Source organism: Callorhinchus milii, unplaced genomic scaffold (genome assembly GCF_018977255.1).
Source record: "Callorhinchus milii isolate IMCB2004 unplaced genomic scaffold, IMCB_Cmil_1.0 Scaffold32, whole genome shotgun sequence".
Taxonomy (NCBI): domain Eukaryota; kingdom Metazoa; phylum Chordata; class Chondrichthyes; order Chimaeriformes; family Callorhinchidae; genus Callorhinchus; species Callorhinchus milii.
In genome coordinates, this window is record NW_024704773.1 from 1152499 (window position 1) to 1169798 (window position 17300).

A 17300-nucleotide genomic window follows, 5' to 3' on the forward strand; every position below is an offset into this window, starting at 1 on the left:
AAGTAGGAACCCGATTGTAAGTCGATTAGCGGATTGCTTTTCCGGAGGTAATAATAATCATAATCCTTGCATTTGATATAGTGCCTTATCACGTCTTCAAGACGTCTCATAGCGCTTCACAGAATATATTGTAAAGTGAATTGACTGTATGTTTTGTGGGTGAAACTTGGCAGCCAATTAATCCCTTCAAAATAAATAATAATAATTTGGTCACTCCACGACTGTTTGTGGGGCACTGCTGTGCACAATTGGCTGTCGGGTTTCAACCATAAAATATACAGTCAATTCGCTTTACAGTATATTCTGTGAAGCACTTTGAGATGTCTCGAAGATATAATACGCTATATCAAATGCAAGGATTATTATTATTATTTTATTATAAAATTATAAATGGGTTAGTGTAAGAAGACACAGAACAATCCTATAAGGCAGCAGAACAAGAGAGGACAGGTTTAGTGAACTTTAGCATCTTGGTGTCCGTGGCACACAAAGCATTGAGAAGCCTGCGTGGTTAGCTTGTGTTTTGTCTTGTTTACAGTATTACTCATTAATCCTGTAGCATTAACTAGTGTAGTATTGAGGCAATCACAATTTTCAGCTGTGTTTAACAGCTGCTGAGCACAAGTTGGCCTCCAAAAATTGTTCTACAAAATTATACAGCACTCACAGTGAATCCTGTGAAAAGCTTTGAGACAACCTCACGACGTGAACCATATGAAAAGTAACTGGAAAAAAAGTAAAGTAAGCGCATCAGCAAGTGTTTGTTCAGAGTATTGGTTGGCACTGCGAGACGAGGTCTGCACACTCTTCCTGGCTCCTGGCCACGTCATTGTGCCTTCAGGGGCCTCCTCAGGGCTCTGTTGCCGGTCACCTGGCCGTGCTGCCGAGATCAACCCGAGGTCAACCACGTCGATAATAGTGGGCAACATCGATCACTCATCTCTGCCTCAGGGTGACTTCTCTCAGTCTCAGGCCGTGCCACCCACCCTGCCCAGTGCCCTGTTTTGTAATAGAGTCTCATAGCGGTTAGTGCGCTCGCCTCGCAAGCGAGAGGACCTGGGTTCGATTCCCAGGTGGGGTGAAACCTTAGGCAAGTTTCCTTACTCCACATACCTCTGCTTATATAGCAGTAAACCAAAACCTGGTTGTTAAGTCGATTGGCAGATCACTTTCTGGGGGTAATAAACCTCCGAAAAACATGTGGTCATTCAATCCAGACTGTTTGTAGGACACTGCTGTGCAGAACCGGCTGCCGTGTTTCACCCGCAAAGTATACAGTCAATTAATTGACTTTGCAATATATTCTGTGAGACATCTCAATGATGTGATAAGGCGCTATATCCAATGCAAGGATTATTATGGCCATTTTGGTGCAGCCAAGGTTAGCTTGTTAACTGTAGTTTGCTTTAGACTTTAGGGGTAGAAATTCCAGTTGGGTCTTAAGATTCACTCTACATAGCATTCCAGAGCGTGAATTCTTAAATATTGCCTTCAATTTGATGCTGTTTTTTGTAAGTTCTTTCATGAACTCCGGCTGTAAAGTTAGACTAAATTTAGACCCTGGTGGAATTTCTGCCCAGAAGGTTGTTGTTTGTTGCAGCTCTCTAAAAATAGAGCGTCACTGCAAAAGTTTGTTCTGGGCTATTTGTGGGTAAGTCCAATGCAAAAAAGCGTGTGAACCAGACTTCTGCTAACAGTAACTATCATAGTTGCCATTCATCAATGGAATGTAGATTGGAGGTCGTTTGAAATTGTGAAGTACAAATACTTGAGGGAAAACAATATTAAACACCATAAAGAGAGTGCAGGCGAATGAGATCAGTGCAAAAATAATAATCCTTGCATTTGATATAGCACCTTTCACATCAGGATGGCACCTCAAAACGTTACACAGAATGTACTGTGAAGTGTAGTGTACAAATTGTAGGTGAATGTGACAGCTAATTTGCACACAACAAAGTCTCACATGAAGCCATGAGGTGAATCATCAATTTTATCTGTTGGCCAGTCTCCCATCTCTTTTTGAATAGTTCTTTAATATCACCTGAACAGGCAGACGTGAGCTTGATTTAACATCTCATTCAAAGGATGGTACTTCCAACAACGCAACCCCCTCCTAGCACTGTATTGAAATGTCAGCCTAGTTTCAGTGCAAAGTCACCTGCACAATCCCAATGGGGTCGAATAGCCCTGTTTTCCTGTAAACTTTATGCTCCTAGATTCACAGGTAGTTGAAAGCAACCTATAGTTGATAATCCTTATAATTAAATAATTATCCTTGCATTTAATCTAGTACTTCTCAAGTCGGGTAGGGGTCTCAAAGCACTTCATAGGATTTTACTGTAGAATGTAGTAAATGTAGATTTTGTAGGCAATCATGGTTTCCAATTTGCGCAGAGGAATGTCCAACAAACAGCTACGTATTCTTTATTAGTCCTTATAAAACGTCATATCACTGGCTGTCAAGAATCATCCAGGATGTGATGGTAAAAAGGCCTATTGCTGTCTTGGGCAGGGCAGAGGATGAACAGCAGTGTCGGCAAAACTTTCTCCAAACACACTCCCTCACTCCCCTGTGATGCCTGAGCCTGAGCTCACCGGCAGAAATGACCATGTGTGCTGCTGGGTGAAAGACAGATAACGCGAGTGGGAAAACGTGTGCTGTGAAACTTTGACTGAATTTTGTTTCACTTTGGAACAGTGGGCCATTGAATCTGAGAGAGCAGAATCTTTTACTGCCAACTTTAGTTTACAAGAAGAAACTTTGATTTCTATCAGATATCGAGGCTGATGGCGTCAAGGATAATTTGGAGTAACAGTGCTGTCATTCTGTGTACGTGGTTGATGGGCTGTATCAGGAACAAGATTTGCAGCGGACGAAAGGCATTGATTATGTAGCTGGGCTGGTTTTTGGTGCGGGGAGCAGTGTTCTAAACATCAATGTTATCTCATCAACTATCACCCTGGCTACCTGCATAGCATTCCTGTTTCTAAAAGCTTTCTATTTGAGCAGCATTGTTTTCATCAACTCTTTCCTGTCATGGTTTTATCCTTTCCCAAAAAGTATCACTGCATCTTTTATTTAAGGAGAGTTCTTCACATGAAGTAAGGGTTTTGTTGACGATTACAACACAGCCTCTCCCTGTTGTATGACTATGTGCTTAGACAATGCACTGTTGTTAGTGGAGGGAACATTCAGACTGCAGACCTGAATGCCAAATGCCATTGTTTAATCCACATAGACACCTTTGTATAAAACTGCATAATGAATGCTCTTTTTTAGTTACTGTCTGGATTTTAGCTGTAAAAAACGACCTCCCAACCTGCAGAAAGTTGAGGACTCCTTCTGTGTGCCATAGTTGTTGTCTACCACCTGGGCGCACCTTCAAGATGTCCGTGTATGTGGAGCCTTTTTCAACTGGGTCAGCCTGTAATTATTTAGTACATAGGACAATCTCAATATCTGTGACATTTGGGACTTGTGTGAATGCAAAAGTTGCATTTACCATTCAGTACAATCTGTATCAAACTCCAGTTTTAAAATACTTGCAGGTATTTTATTTTATTTGGTTTGTTTTGTTACAAGAATTTCTAGGTGAAAATGTTTGATTCCTTGAAGGAGGATCTCAATAAGTTCAGGTTTCTATATATCTCAATCTCTTGTGATGTATAGAAACTTTAGTTTTCACTAACTTTATTTTTCAACTTCCTAACTCTAGTGACTTTCTTGAAGATGTTTGCAGGTGACCCTGCTCCTTTCCATATAAATGCTGTTGAGGAATATCCCAGTGTGGTACTGAGCTACACAGACCAGAGTCGTCTCGGGTTCAGTCCTGAGTTTGTGATACATTAGCTGCTCATAGCCAGGTTAGCAATGGAGGCCTCATGTGGGGAGGAGGAAAATAACACTGGCTTTTCCCTCTAACTATCCAGTGATCTGTGGGGAAATTATGTCCAAGGTTAGGATGATATGCATTATTCAGGCTCACACTTGAAGAATGGCCACTTGAATGTGGCGCTATATAATAACTAGTACCATAACCTGCATTGGCTTCAGGAGAGAGGTTAAAAAAAAGGCTTGCTTTGTAAAATTCTGTGATTTTTGAGATTTCTTTAATATTAAGACATTGTTATCAAGGAATTTAAACTCGACTGAGTCAAAGTATGATATTCTCAGGGTCATTACTTTGATTTTTATATCAAAGCTAAAATCAAACACACCTTCTTTTCCAAAAATCAATAGCTTTAGATCTTTGAAATGTTAAGAGCAGGTCGGACTTTTCTAATTCTTTAAAAGAAGTTGGGAGTTTCACTTAAATAAAATAGCTTCACTAAAACGTGGAAAGAATTTCACTAAAATTGATCATGCCAGCTGGAACAAATAAGTGGATCACTATCCCTTTAAGAAATCTGCCCTGGACAGCCCTTTCCCTACCCTGCTGTATAAGACATCAATCTGTATCACTCCTTCAGCTTGAGACCTACTGAATCATTATGATGGGTTGAGAGTAAAGGGAGAGAGGAACGGGTTTGGATACAGATAATATATTTTATTGCAGATTCAATTTCCTCTCATGGTTCCTGATATGTTTATGTCTGGGTATAATTTACAACTGCTGATGTGTACCACACAGTAAAGGTTGGAAAACACATTACGTAAACAGTGCTTTTGTCCCTAAAGCTCTTTAAAGAGAGGCTCTTCATAAAGCCCCTTTAAAAATCGCTGTCATCATTCCTATCCTGAAAAAACCCTCCCTGGACCCTTCTCTACTCTCTAACTACTGCCCCATCTCCAACCTCCCCTTCCTCTCCAAGGTCCTAGAACGAGTTGTTGCCTCTCAGCTTTGCTCCTTCCTCTCCCGCCACTCCCTTCTCGAACCACTCCAATCGGGCTTCCGTGCCGCCCACAGCACAGAAACCGCCCTGGTCAAAGTGACAAATGACATTCTGTTCATCTGCGACCTGAGCTCCCTCTGCCTCCCTGTCCTCCTTGACCTCTGCTGCTTTCGACACCGTCGACCACTCTATCCGCTAGCTCCCGGACCGTCTCCTGTGGCGTTCCTCAGGGCTCTGTCTTCGGTCCCCTCCTCTTCAATATCTATATGCTCCTTCTTGGTGACATCATCCGCAGACATGGAGTCAACTTCCATATGTATGCGGATGACACCCAACTCTATCTCTCTGCCTCCACCCTTGACTCCAAGACCACTGTTGTGCTGACAGAATGTCCATCAGACATCAAGTCCTGGATGAGAGCTAACTTTCTTTAGTTGAACGTCAACAAGACCGAGGCTCTCCTGATTGGCTCCTGTCAGCGCCTCCACACCTCAGGCGCTGACAGCATCACCATCCATGTTTGCACACTCCACCTTGCTAAGCCAATCTGGAACATTGGGGTCTTGTTCGAACCTCAATATCCTTTCTACCCCACATTCACATCATGACCCTCTCTGCTTTCCCCCACCTCTGCAATGTTACCCGGCTCCAACACTGTCTCACACCACAGGCCACTGAAACCCTCATGCACTCCTTCATTACATCGAGGCTTGACTACGCAAACTCATTGCTTGTCGGCCTCCCCAACTCTTCCCTCCACAGACCGCAGATCATTCAGAACTTTGCAGCCCGTGTCCTCTCCCGCACCAGGCTCCGAGACCCTATCACCCCCATCCTCACCTGACTCAACAACAAGAAGATTCCATTATAGAGCGCCTTTCACGTCGGGAGGACGTCCCAAGGCGCTGGCTTCCCATCACACAGAGGATACATTTCAAGATCCTGGTCCTCACCTTCAAAGCCCTCCATGGTCTTGCTCCCCCTATCTCTGTGACTTCCTAACTCCCTACCACCCTGTTCGCTCCTTTCGCTCAGCAGTCTCCGGCCTGCTTCACCTCCCCCGCCTCGCTATCGGCAGGCGGGCCTTCCGCCACTCTGCCCACACCCTCTGGAACTCCATCCCGCAGTCCCTCCATCTCGTCCCCTCCCTCGCCACCTTAAAGACCCACCTCAAGACCCTTCTCTTTGACCGTGCTTTTGATCTCCTTGCCCCCCCGCCCTCCCCCCTCCTGACCCCAGCTTGGGTCCGTAACTCTATCTGTCCAGCGCCTTGGGACGTCCTCCCGATGTGAAAGGCGCTACACAAGTGTAATTTTGCTGTTGTTGTTGTTTATCACATATATACTGTCTGATCTTTTCCCCCATTCCTCTTGTCATGTCAAGACTTGACTTGACTGTCAATCATTTTAAATACCATCTCACATATAATAAAAGTTGCCCTGTATAACGCATCCAGTTAATGAACACTCACAATGATATAGGAATGTTTTCCAAAGGATACACAGCTGGAGTTAATGTGCAACAAATACATATTAACACTCTTTCCAAACGCAAACTCCGCACAACACACGTGAGATAATCAGATATAATTGACATATTTTGAATATGTGAGCATTATTTTTTCTGACATATTTTCTCATCTTCTCCTAACAGCATTTTTGTGATGTACGGTTCCATGTGTGCCTGTTGTCCTTCGTTAGCTTTACCATCCCTGGCAAAGTGGATATTATTCATGTGCAAGCCTTAACAGAGAGCTCTTTGACTACACAGGTGACTGCGGAGGGAGGGGGGGCGGGGGTGTACACATCTGCTCCTCCAGAATGGATTGCCGTTAGTGATCGGGAGCAGGAAATCTGGCTTATATTTTCCCAGTTCACAATCCTGGCTTACTTTCCCTTTTTGTATGTCAAGTGCGCTGAGGAGAACCCAAGCTACTGTGCAGGACAAAAACTATCAATTTGCACCCTTGAAACACTCTACTCACAAACCCTCCTCCCCATAGCAAGTGAAATCTACCCATTGAGATTAGCTGTGTTGAAATAATAGTTAATCAAATCAGGCATCTAGATATGGACGAGAGTCAAATATTTTACTGCAACAGCTGCTGGCTTCCTAACAGGATTTCTGAAGTTTTCTACATTTGCTTGTAAATCATATTAAAAGTAATTGTTTGCTTTAGGTTGCACTGTGTTGCCGGTCTTAATACTGGAAACCAGTTTTGTTGGGCCCATGGGTTGATTAACTCTGCTTGAGAAGGGGCTCATTGTCTTGTGCACCTGCAGTCGTGTTTGTGAGCAGTCAGTCAACATGCAGCTGAAGGAGTTAGAGAAACAGGCTCTAAGAAGCAGGCTTTTTCCTGAAGAAAAACATTTGCAGGAAAAACAAAGGTTTCAATATTCATAAAGTGTAAAATGTCAGCATGGTGAGTGAGTGTTCATGCATTGGCCACGTCTCTTAAAACAGCAAGACAGAACTACAGACAAAGAGTGTCTCATATGTATCTTAAAAATCTAATTTATTAAAATAACGTGTGAACGCTTTGGAGTTCAATCGTCATCCTGCAAAATTGTACAACACTTTGAACATTGTGCAATAAGGGTGTTAATAGCATAATTGAAAAGGGCCACAATGAAAGCAAGCACAATTCACAATTCATACAGCACAGCTAGAATAAGGTGTAAAATCATTTGGCAATACTCTAACCCCTTAAATGTTAGCCTTGATAGCAATCAAATAACATACAGAGAAACTACAAAGCACATTCAATAAGGGGCTCAATACAAGGTACACAACTACTGGTTACAAATAATTATCTTATCCTATTTGTGTTTTATTTGTACATGTTTCTTATATATGCATCCAGTACACACACAATACAAGTGAATACTCAAAGTAAAAAGACATTTAGCTGTTATACGCATATAAAAAAATTAACACTAAAAACCACAGTTTCTTGTTTCGTGAAGTGTAAATGGCAAGTTTAATTTAGTGGAACAAAAAACATTAGGTATTTAGAAGGCTTTGAACAACAGAGCTGGTGTGCACAAAGTAGGTTTTGCTGCTGCCATTTTGAAAAATGTTCCTCACGCCACCTAGATGTCTCTCTTCATTGTAAGGCGCGGTACCGGCATTTAAGTGATTTATGGCATATAGGGCATTTAGCTAGTTCATGGTATGTCTTAAATTATACTCCTTAATAAGAAATCTGGGTCACAGAAATCTTTCCAGTACCCACAAGTACATTACTGCAGCTTGGAACTGTGCTTCCAGAGTAGAGTTCCTGGGAATCTCCCTTTAGAAATACCGCAATTTTGACCTCACAGAATTAATAAAATATTTACCTGTTGCAACTGATGAAATATACAATAATGGGCTGATCAGAAACATTTGATGTAAATATTTTCATTCACCAGAAAGTTATGAGAAATAAAGAGAAATTCTCCTACAGTACAAATGAATGATGATTTGTGCCTTTTTGGTCTATGAAAAAACATGAATTGTGTTTGGCTCAGGGCTTGGCACTGTTCACACTCAAGCAAATGCTTGAATTGGTGGAGGATAACATCCTTCTGCTCTCATTCTTGTGCAGAGAAGACAGTAATTGGCATGAATTAGACCTAACCATCGGATGTTTAGGTTAAGACTCTTAAACTAATCAGGCAAGTGGACAAATAAAAATTAAAAATCCTTTTCTGAAGGCGTCAGGCTGAGAAGTGTTGGTGTGGGTCACTGCAGTGCTGTGCACGCCCTCAAACAGCAGTGGGGAGGGGCTGACTCTTACACCTGTTTGGCATGTGTGCAGTCTTCAACAAAATCCTCCAGATCATGGGAGCCATTTAAGTGGGTTTAACATAGTAAAATTCATTTTAAGCTCATCGCCAAGGTCAATAAATGTACCAGTGTGGAAATTGGACCACCTATCCCACTGAGGTTGTAAAACAATCAGAATCACGCCTGGATCTGCACATAAGGGCTTATAGCTTCTCTTTTCTAAGTTTACCATGTACAGCTAATCCTTGTGTGCATTGTTGACTAACTCCAGCAGCACACACTCTTATTCATTCTTTGTTGATATCACATTGTATACTCCAGGCCTTCAGTCACAGATTAAGAATAAACTGGGAGGTGCAACCTGAAACAATTTCTCTGTAGTGCTGAGGATACTGCTTCACACTGATTATACAAGTGGCTTAAAATCTTCAATATGTAGTCTGCTTCAAGGAACCATGTTTCCTGTAACTACTTTAAGATTACAGGTTGAACACAGGCACTGAAGTGCACGTGACTTCTGTAGGATTATTTTGAAATAGTTTGCTGCAGATTAAATCTTAGTGAAAAAAAAGTATATTCTTCTCCTGTAAAGCCATGATAAATTGGTTTAGGGATTAAATATATACCCTAAGAATCTTTTACATTTATATTAACCAGGAAAAATAAAGTCTCTGACACGTGCTATGATTATTAAGGACTGACCGTAAGGAACAATGAGATGTTACCTGTTACTGTTGAACATACTGAGGTCTAATCCTCGCTTATTGAGACATCGCAGTACAAACTGTTCCGAAGGATTTAAATATTGCTCTTTGTTTTCTGCTGTTTGACCTGGTTATTGTAGTTCCTTGGTGCTGTGAAACATTGCTTCACCTGGCAGGCTAAACCTGCACTGAGGGTGATGAAATTTGAATGTCATTTAAGATGTAGATTCAAATTCAGGGTATCCAATTCAGGGACTCTACAACACCTAATGAGCTGTGGGAATTGAAAAAATAGTGATCGAAGTTCCTTGTTCATTTATCTGAAGTACCATACAGACACTTAAGAGTTAAATCTACAACTGCGCAGAAAACCAGAATATAGAAAATCCGTTCAGCCCACCCTTCCAAAACAGACCATACCCGTGAGGATGGTGGTAGTTTTTCACACAGTGAGTTAAATAAACAGGCTCTGAGGAACACAGAGAGGTGGGTGGGTTTTGTTGGAATGGATGTTCCAGAGAACTATAGAAAATAACGTTTTTCATTCCTTCCGATCAGGTTTTTCACACTGAAACTTTGGAGTAGATGATTGTAATCCTCTCCCGCCCACCCCAGCCTAAATTATAAATTATAAAACTGCTTTTGAAAAAAGTTATTGTGTCCACACATTGGCAATGTTGCTGTTCAGCATGGATTCAGATGACCCTGCACTGTATAATACATATTATTGGGCAAATAACTGCTTATTGCAGTTGTAATCACTGCCTAGTTCAGTGTGGTCTCACTAGTGATCTTACTGTTCATTTCAACAGTATATGGAGGAAATGTGTGTTACGTTTTCAATCGTTCCTGTCAAACTATAGCTGCTGCTGCCAATGAGGGAGCGAACTAGCTCTCGGGCAGAGAGACCACTAATGATGGTGGTCCTGATGTATCAATACAGAAGAAACAGAGGTGATTCTCAAGAGATGTTATTTCGCAATAGGATAGTTTAAAGAGGTTCCCACAGAGGATATTTTCTAATGGGGAAGAGCACATTGCTTTCTTCATAGGTGACGAACAAAGGCCCCAAAGATTAATGAAAAATTTGCTGTAACGCACAGCAAAATAAAGTCAACCTGCAAACATTCAACAAGTGTAACCTCTATTTAGATGGGTGCGGATGAGAACAAAAATTCCATAGAATTATAGATTGGCTTGCTGAAAGTTCGAGATTAATTTTTGGAGGAATTAAGTTTGAATAAAGAATAGGCCAAATAGGCCAATCCTGAACTATCTGAAAGCTGACGAGAGGGTAAGAAGTAATGCTTACTGGTTTTACTAGTAATGCTGGTTTTCCTTGAAGGAAGCACAGTGACAAATTTACTTGCTGGTTTAAAAGGATGTTTGGTAAGTTTGCACAGAACAGTACCATGTTTCAATCCCACGTTGTATGGATGGGATTGACTGGTAGCCTGACTAGATCGATGCCTTTTATAAAATGCTCAATAAGAGGGTGAGACCTTTCTGAAGAGGCATTGAAGTCTTGGTGAAAAGCTGCCACTCTCGATTTATACAGAGCCGGATGGAATGGTCTTCAATGCGGATTCATTAAGTCGTCCCTGAAGGCACAACAGGACATTAAGTAGAGAACAGATTGTCAAGTCAACAGATCATTCACAGCACCAAGTATTGATTTGCTTTTTTTAAAAAAAACTAGTTGAATGACAATTAGTAGGAATGATTGTGTTGACAAATGAGTCTGAGAGCTCAGATTGGTGTTCAACCATCAAAATGTGAAACGCAAATGGTTTGGCTTCAGATCACTTGGGTTTCGGAGAAAGGATCAAATTCTTGAGAAACCTCTGATAATAGGAGTTTCAGGATCTACAAATGTTCTCCAGGAACAGTACAGGACTAAACCTGAGATACACGTTTGATCGTCACCTGTTTTTCAACCAGAGAAATCCAATGTTTGGCTACAATTGCGATGTTTTCTGTTTAATGAAGGATCTGTAAATGGATCAAGACTGTCTTTCTGTGCTCATTTAAGATGAATACAGTCATTCAGGCTCCATATCTAGAAGTGAACTTTGTATCAAAGGTACTGTAAGAAACTCCAAAAGTGCATGATGTTTATTCTTTTGACATGACCAGCAGCTAATGAGCAAAATGTACTCCTCATTTTCTGGGGGGAATGATCATTTTTAACAATGAACAGGAATTCCTGAAAAACTTGAGCATCATTGTAGGTGGTGATGGAAAGTGTGATCAAGTATTACTTAGAAGCAGACACCAGGATGAAAGTAAGAACAATTGTTGACCTCAGTGATAGGAGGGTCTTTGGAGAACTTGAATCTCCTTAGAGATGCCAAATAAGTCTTGTAACTGGCACTTATGTGTCTGAAAGCTCCCGTTTGCATGAATTCAAAGCCAAATTAACCCACTCTTCAGCTTTGTTCTCTGGGAGGTGCAAAAAAGTGTCTTGATCTGGCTGAGTTGGTCACTCTCACCTTTGAGTTTGAAAGTGTAGGTTCAAGGCTCAGGTCAGAAGTTGAACTTCTAGTCCAGGGTCAAAAAAACTCTGCCTCAATGTAAAACTGCACAGCAACATAGATGGGGCCTCATACTGGTAAAAGCACTTTGGGATGTAAAGTACATCCCCTCTGGGAGTTTCAGGTATGTCACGTTTAGGCTCTGGGGTCCTTTATATGGGATTCTTTGGAAAAGAAGCACTTTATGTCTTGAGATTTTCTGGTACAGAGTCATTTGCGTTATCATTATACCAACAAGAGCTTTTACAACTCTACTGATTAGGACATGAAGATAAATAGTGCTGGCAAACTGAACTTTCATAACGAAATTCACAAGTAGGTGTGAAACAGAGGTTAGGCATTAGGGAAAGAAGCAGTCTAACTTGTTTGTTCAAGTCTTGTAATACCCAACACTAATAGCACAATTGTCTGCAAAATGCTCATACTTGAATGGACAATCACACAATCACAAGAGCTTGTTGCGGGAGTTTGAAACTGGTCTACTCATGTGACAGAAGACAATCACTATTTCAGCCGAACAAGGAGTAAACACTACACAGTATCTGTGAAGAGCAAAATAATGAAAACAGGGGAAATAACCTTTTCCTATTGCACAAAGACAATTTTACTGAGGAATGTCAAGAACCACCAGACGATTTCTGGAAGAGCACATTCTGACCAAATGTAAAGGAACAGAATAAAAGTGATGGTCATTCTCATGGATGGTGATGGAACAATTTTGAATGTCATTATCAAAACTTCAGGAGCCAGGGATACCCCAGTATTTTTTCCAAAAAATTCTGCTTTTGAAGCTCTGTACTATGCATCGTTCCTGCACAACGGAGGAATCAAAACTTTCCCTGAACTCTGTTTCAATGTCACTCTTCAGTGACATGCATGAGAAGGCGGTTTGAGGTAAGCTTCCATCTCTGATATTCCCTCACTCCCATTGAGGAGCAGTCTGGGAGCATTCAGAGCCTTGCTCTGGATTGATTTTAGAAACTGATCCAAGAAATTATGTGATAAAACACATATCCCAGCACTCTAAGCTACTGCATATTATAGCACCACTCAAGTGTAGATTTAACTCATGCGTAAGGAAGTCTGACTCAAGGATATAACTGACCATCGACCTCACTGGGCAGGAAAGTTTAGCGCTGACCTCTAAACATGAACCTTTATCCATGAAGGTGGGACACAAATTATCTTTCAGGTTTGCGTTTCTTTAGGGAGAATCTGAATTTGTTGGGTGCTTGGGGAAAAAATTATTTCTCTCAGGAATCTTTGTCCAACTTCTTTTTGCATTGTTCAAAGCTTAATCGTTTATTGTAGCTATATGTCTCTCCAGAGTGATTCTCGTTCAACACGTGCCTCTGGCATCGCTAAGGAAATATAGTAATTGCTCAGATATAAATAATAATAGGTAACAAAAGACTTTGCTGTGCTTTTTTTAAATATTAAAAAAGGTAGTCAAAAGAAAGTTAAAAAGAGAGAATAAGCACAGGTGGCATATAGCTGCGGGATTTATGTGTGACACAATTTGTAGCCCATCAGACACTGCATGATGTTGCTTCAACAAAGCTGCGCTCAGGCACTTTGTTCCCATTGCACTACCGTGTTCTCAAATACCTTTGATTTGTTAATGTAAAAAAAATGTCTGTATCTATACTGCTGCTCACTCAGATGACTGTAAATAGTGTTTGATCACATTTTCTAACGAAACTTAACGGTGGCACTGATGAGAGCATTTGGCAAGACAGAAGTTTCTAAAAAAAAAGATTTTATTATAATTATGGCAGACTTAACTAACGCTTAACAGCTGGGTATAAAAGGCATCAAATCAAGGCAGCTGAAAGAACAATGCACACACAACCTGCTTAGAGATGTTAAACCGTGGTCTTGACAAATGCAACACTTGTCTTTCAGATCATGTGTTTTTGTTTTAAAAAAAAGCTTGTGGTTTCTTAAATTTTCCAATGCTTCAATATATAGATCACTGTTGGCATTTGATAGTTTTTGGCACACGACTGCAATTGCAATGCTCAGGAGGTTTGCTGTAATGAAAAGGGATATAAGAGGGCCCGCAGTTCATTTGACACATGTTCAGATATTTCTTACTTAAATCTTTGCTTTGGTTTCTAACTGACAATACCAGGAATTTTATTGAACTGCAGCTGCTGCTGATATCTCACTGAGCAAATCCTACTCATTACTCTAAATGGAAAGTGCATACCTGTGGTGGTAGTAATGTGCTGCAAATAGTTAGGTCAGAAGTTTAGAATAAAGGGGGAAAAAAGAATAAACATGATTTCTAGGACAATATAATGGAAATGATATGCAAATACTGAATTGACGTAACGTTGAATTCCTTCAAATAAACCAGGGATTGGTAATCTGAACTCTTAAACAGTAGCCATCCACTCACATGGATATAAAAGTGAGCATCTGCATTATGTCTTGCTGGGTGTTTTACCCATCTCAATTGAAGGAAAGCACGTTATGCTCACATGGGTGGAAAGAACATTTTGGTCAATTTAATTTATCTATAACGAGTTTCTGATGGGATTTTTGGAAACCTCTGGTGTTGCTTTTGAAGGAACTAAATATTTGCATCTGCCGAACACTTTTCATGGGATTTTCAAATTCATGTAATACTACTTAGCCCAGAAGACTTTTGAAGCAGCTGCTGGACCATACTTGAGTATTTCTTTTGGTTAGGTTACAACAACCAGGTCTTATTAATAAAAGCAGATGAAGAAAGAAGAAATAAAGCATTGATTATTTACATCAGTTTCCCTTGGCAAGTACTTTGGTAGTGTAAATACGGAACTTAAAGGCAGGGCAAGAAAACTACACCACTACACTAGCACATAGCAAATTGCCAAGAACAATAAAAATGAACAATGTGACATTTAAAAATGCAATGGAAGCGGTCACTTGCTTCCCTTCATCTAATGTGTTATTGCCCAAACTGTATTATCATCTTCCAAATGCATACTCTTTACACATACATTTTATATTTTTTTAAAATTTTTGGCAAAAACATTATCTTTGCCGAGTTAGTTTTTTTTAAACCTAAGATCTTAATATTACAATCAGAAAATCTATCGTAAAAGTCCAAAGTAACAATCTTTCTCATTGCTCTTCCCCTTAATATCTTCTTTCCTTCATTTCCAGAAACATGTTTTAGTTGACAAACAAACAGAATCCAACTTTTTTCCTAATTTTTTTTAAAACACATTTCCACAGCAGTCCTGCATTTCAGAAGCTGCATTTGCTTCTCAAGGTCTGATTACCAGTACAAATTCGTGGCAGGTCCTCTGATGCTGTGGTCAGTCTGCGAAAGGGCGGCTGGCAGGAGCTATAGGATGATGCAAGGTTTTTTATCCTTGAAGGGGTTTTCAGAAGCTGGGACTCCGATCAGCAATGGGTCATTCCGTGCATGCTGTTCGCAGTAGTTCATCAAATCTACAGCTGCCTTTGATACCTGTCAAGGTTAAAGAGTCATCAGTGGCATTGAATACCCGTAGTAATGATGCAAATAAAAGGAACAGAAACATGGTCTGCCTGCAATGTTTTGCACACTACATTCTGCAGCCTTCACCTCATGTTTTTATACCACAAAACCGTTGCCTTCTTAACAAATTTGTTTTCTAAAGCAATTACCTCATTTAGTTCCTCACTAGTATTTGGGATAACGTGATTAAAATTGCATAACAGGATTATTCTAATAAATTCTAATAAATCTGTAGTTTATTTTTCTGAAAAATGCTCTGCAGCCTTTTCATGATGATAGCAATAAATCTGAAAAGGAAGATGAACACAAATTGTTTTTATTTAGCTTTTCAATAGTCACTCAGATTCACTACGACTTTCTAAAGGTGCAGAAAAGAAATGTCTTACTATGAAAAATAAGGGATTTATAAATTAACATATCATCATAACAGACTCTATTTAATGCAATTAACTAAATGCAAGATTGCTTTGAGGCTCCAAATTTCATAGATACCATTGATGACCTTGAAATAGGAAGTTTCTAATAAATTGATGGTTCAAAAATACATTCTTTATGAAACATTCTTATACAGTAAACTCTAGATAACTCACCATTCCAAGGGAAAAGGGCTCAGTGATGATGGTGAGTTAGCCACATGTGTAAATATATAAACAAATGCACAGAGGATATTGCCAGCTAGATGACTTGCGTAGTAGTGACACGTTAAGCCAGTGTCGAGTTATCAGAAGTTTACTATAGTAGTGCCTTTATATGTGTTTAAGGGAATTTAAAAAGACTGTATTTTAAAACAGGCCTAATAGTTTTAATAGTTTATTGTCACATGCACTATGGATGCTTGATAGCCCCACCTCCATCGCCTATTCTTGCTTTCTCTCAACGGAGCTCCAGTTTCAGGGAGAAACTGAAAATCTAAGAACTATTGTACGTTGGAATGACTGGAACAGCAACCAGTGAGCCAGCCAATCCAGTGCTACACTGCTCACTTCTCAATATCCCCTCTCCAAGCCCACTCCCTCCCGAAAACGCTATTAATTTGAATAACATAGCCATAGCCTGAAAAATACACATTTTTTTTCCATGCACACAGCAATGTAGGAAATGCATTGTTTTCTTCTCAATTTGGTATGTTATGAAACAATTCAAGGAAATGTAAAGAAACCAATGAACAATCCGGCATTGACTGAGTTCTCTTAATAATCTTAACAGCAATATCTTTATTTTGAAGTGGAAATAAAAGTAAAACATTAAGAACATTTTCACTGACGCTTTTGTGGAAGAGAACACAACACAATTCGAACAAATACAGTTACACGATGATAGCACCATAGAAGGACATAGAGGAAAGAAGTAAAAAGATAAAAATCCTCTTGTTCATTATCTTTTCACGACATCTGCATTAAGCGATGTTCAGCCAGTCAGCCCCAATTGAATAAAATCAATTCACTGCACCTGTTATCTGTTCCTTTTGCCGAGCATGCATTACTGTGTAAACAGACAAGTGACCTAAAGGGCTTGATGTTTGTTTGCTTGGATGCAAAGGTTAAAGGAAGGAGTGAAGCTGTTCTCTATGCCGTATTTACTTTTCAGCAATAATTTTACTTTTTGACTATGTTCAGCACTATATCTAAAGATGCCTTGTGGCTTCCCATACATCAGGATGGTCCAACCTTTTGGCTGCTGAGGGCCTGATGCCGTATTTGACAAACATCCATGGGGCGCATAAGCAACATTTTATCCTGATTGGCTAGTCCCGTTGCTGGATGGAGCCTAAGCCCCTGGTGACTGTCTCTTGATTGGCTCGGGGCCTGCATATCGTCTGCATTTACTCGTAGGACAGTGACGTGGGAAATGATTCACGGGCCGGATGAGACCATCCCCCAGGCTGGAGTTGGGACAACTTGCCACACATTAATAGTTATTCTTTAGAGGCATCAGTGTAGTATCCCTGCAAGCCAAAGC

General features: G+C 40.3%; 1 protein-coding gene across 2 annotated transcripts in view; it reads right to left on the bottom strand.

Annotated features, from left to right (window-relative positions):
* Window positions 1-7334: 7334 nt before the first annotated feature.
* LOC103182858 (guanine nucleotide-binding protein G(I)/G(S)/G(O) subunit gamma-7) overlaps window positions 7335-17300 on the bottom strand; it is a 148236-nt gene continuing 138270 nt past the window's right edge. For both annotated transcript variants that reach the window (XM_042345185.1, XM_042345184.1), the window contains one exon: window positions 7335-15311. In XM_042345185.1, coding sequence (XP_042201119.1) covers window positions 15186-15311 — 126 coding nt within the window. In that variant the 3' untranslated portion in view covers window positions 7335-15185. The remainder of the gene's footprint in view (window positions 15312-17300) is intronic.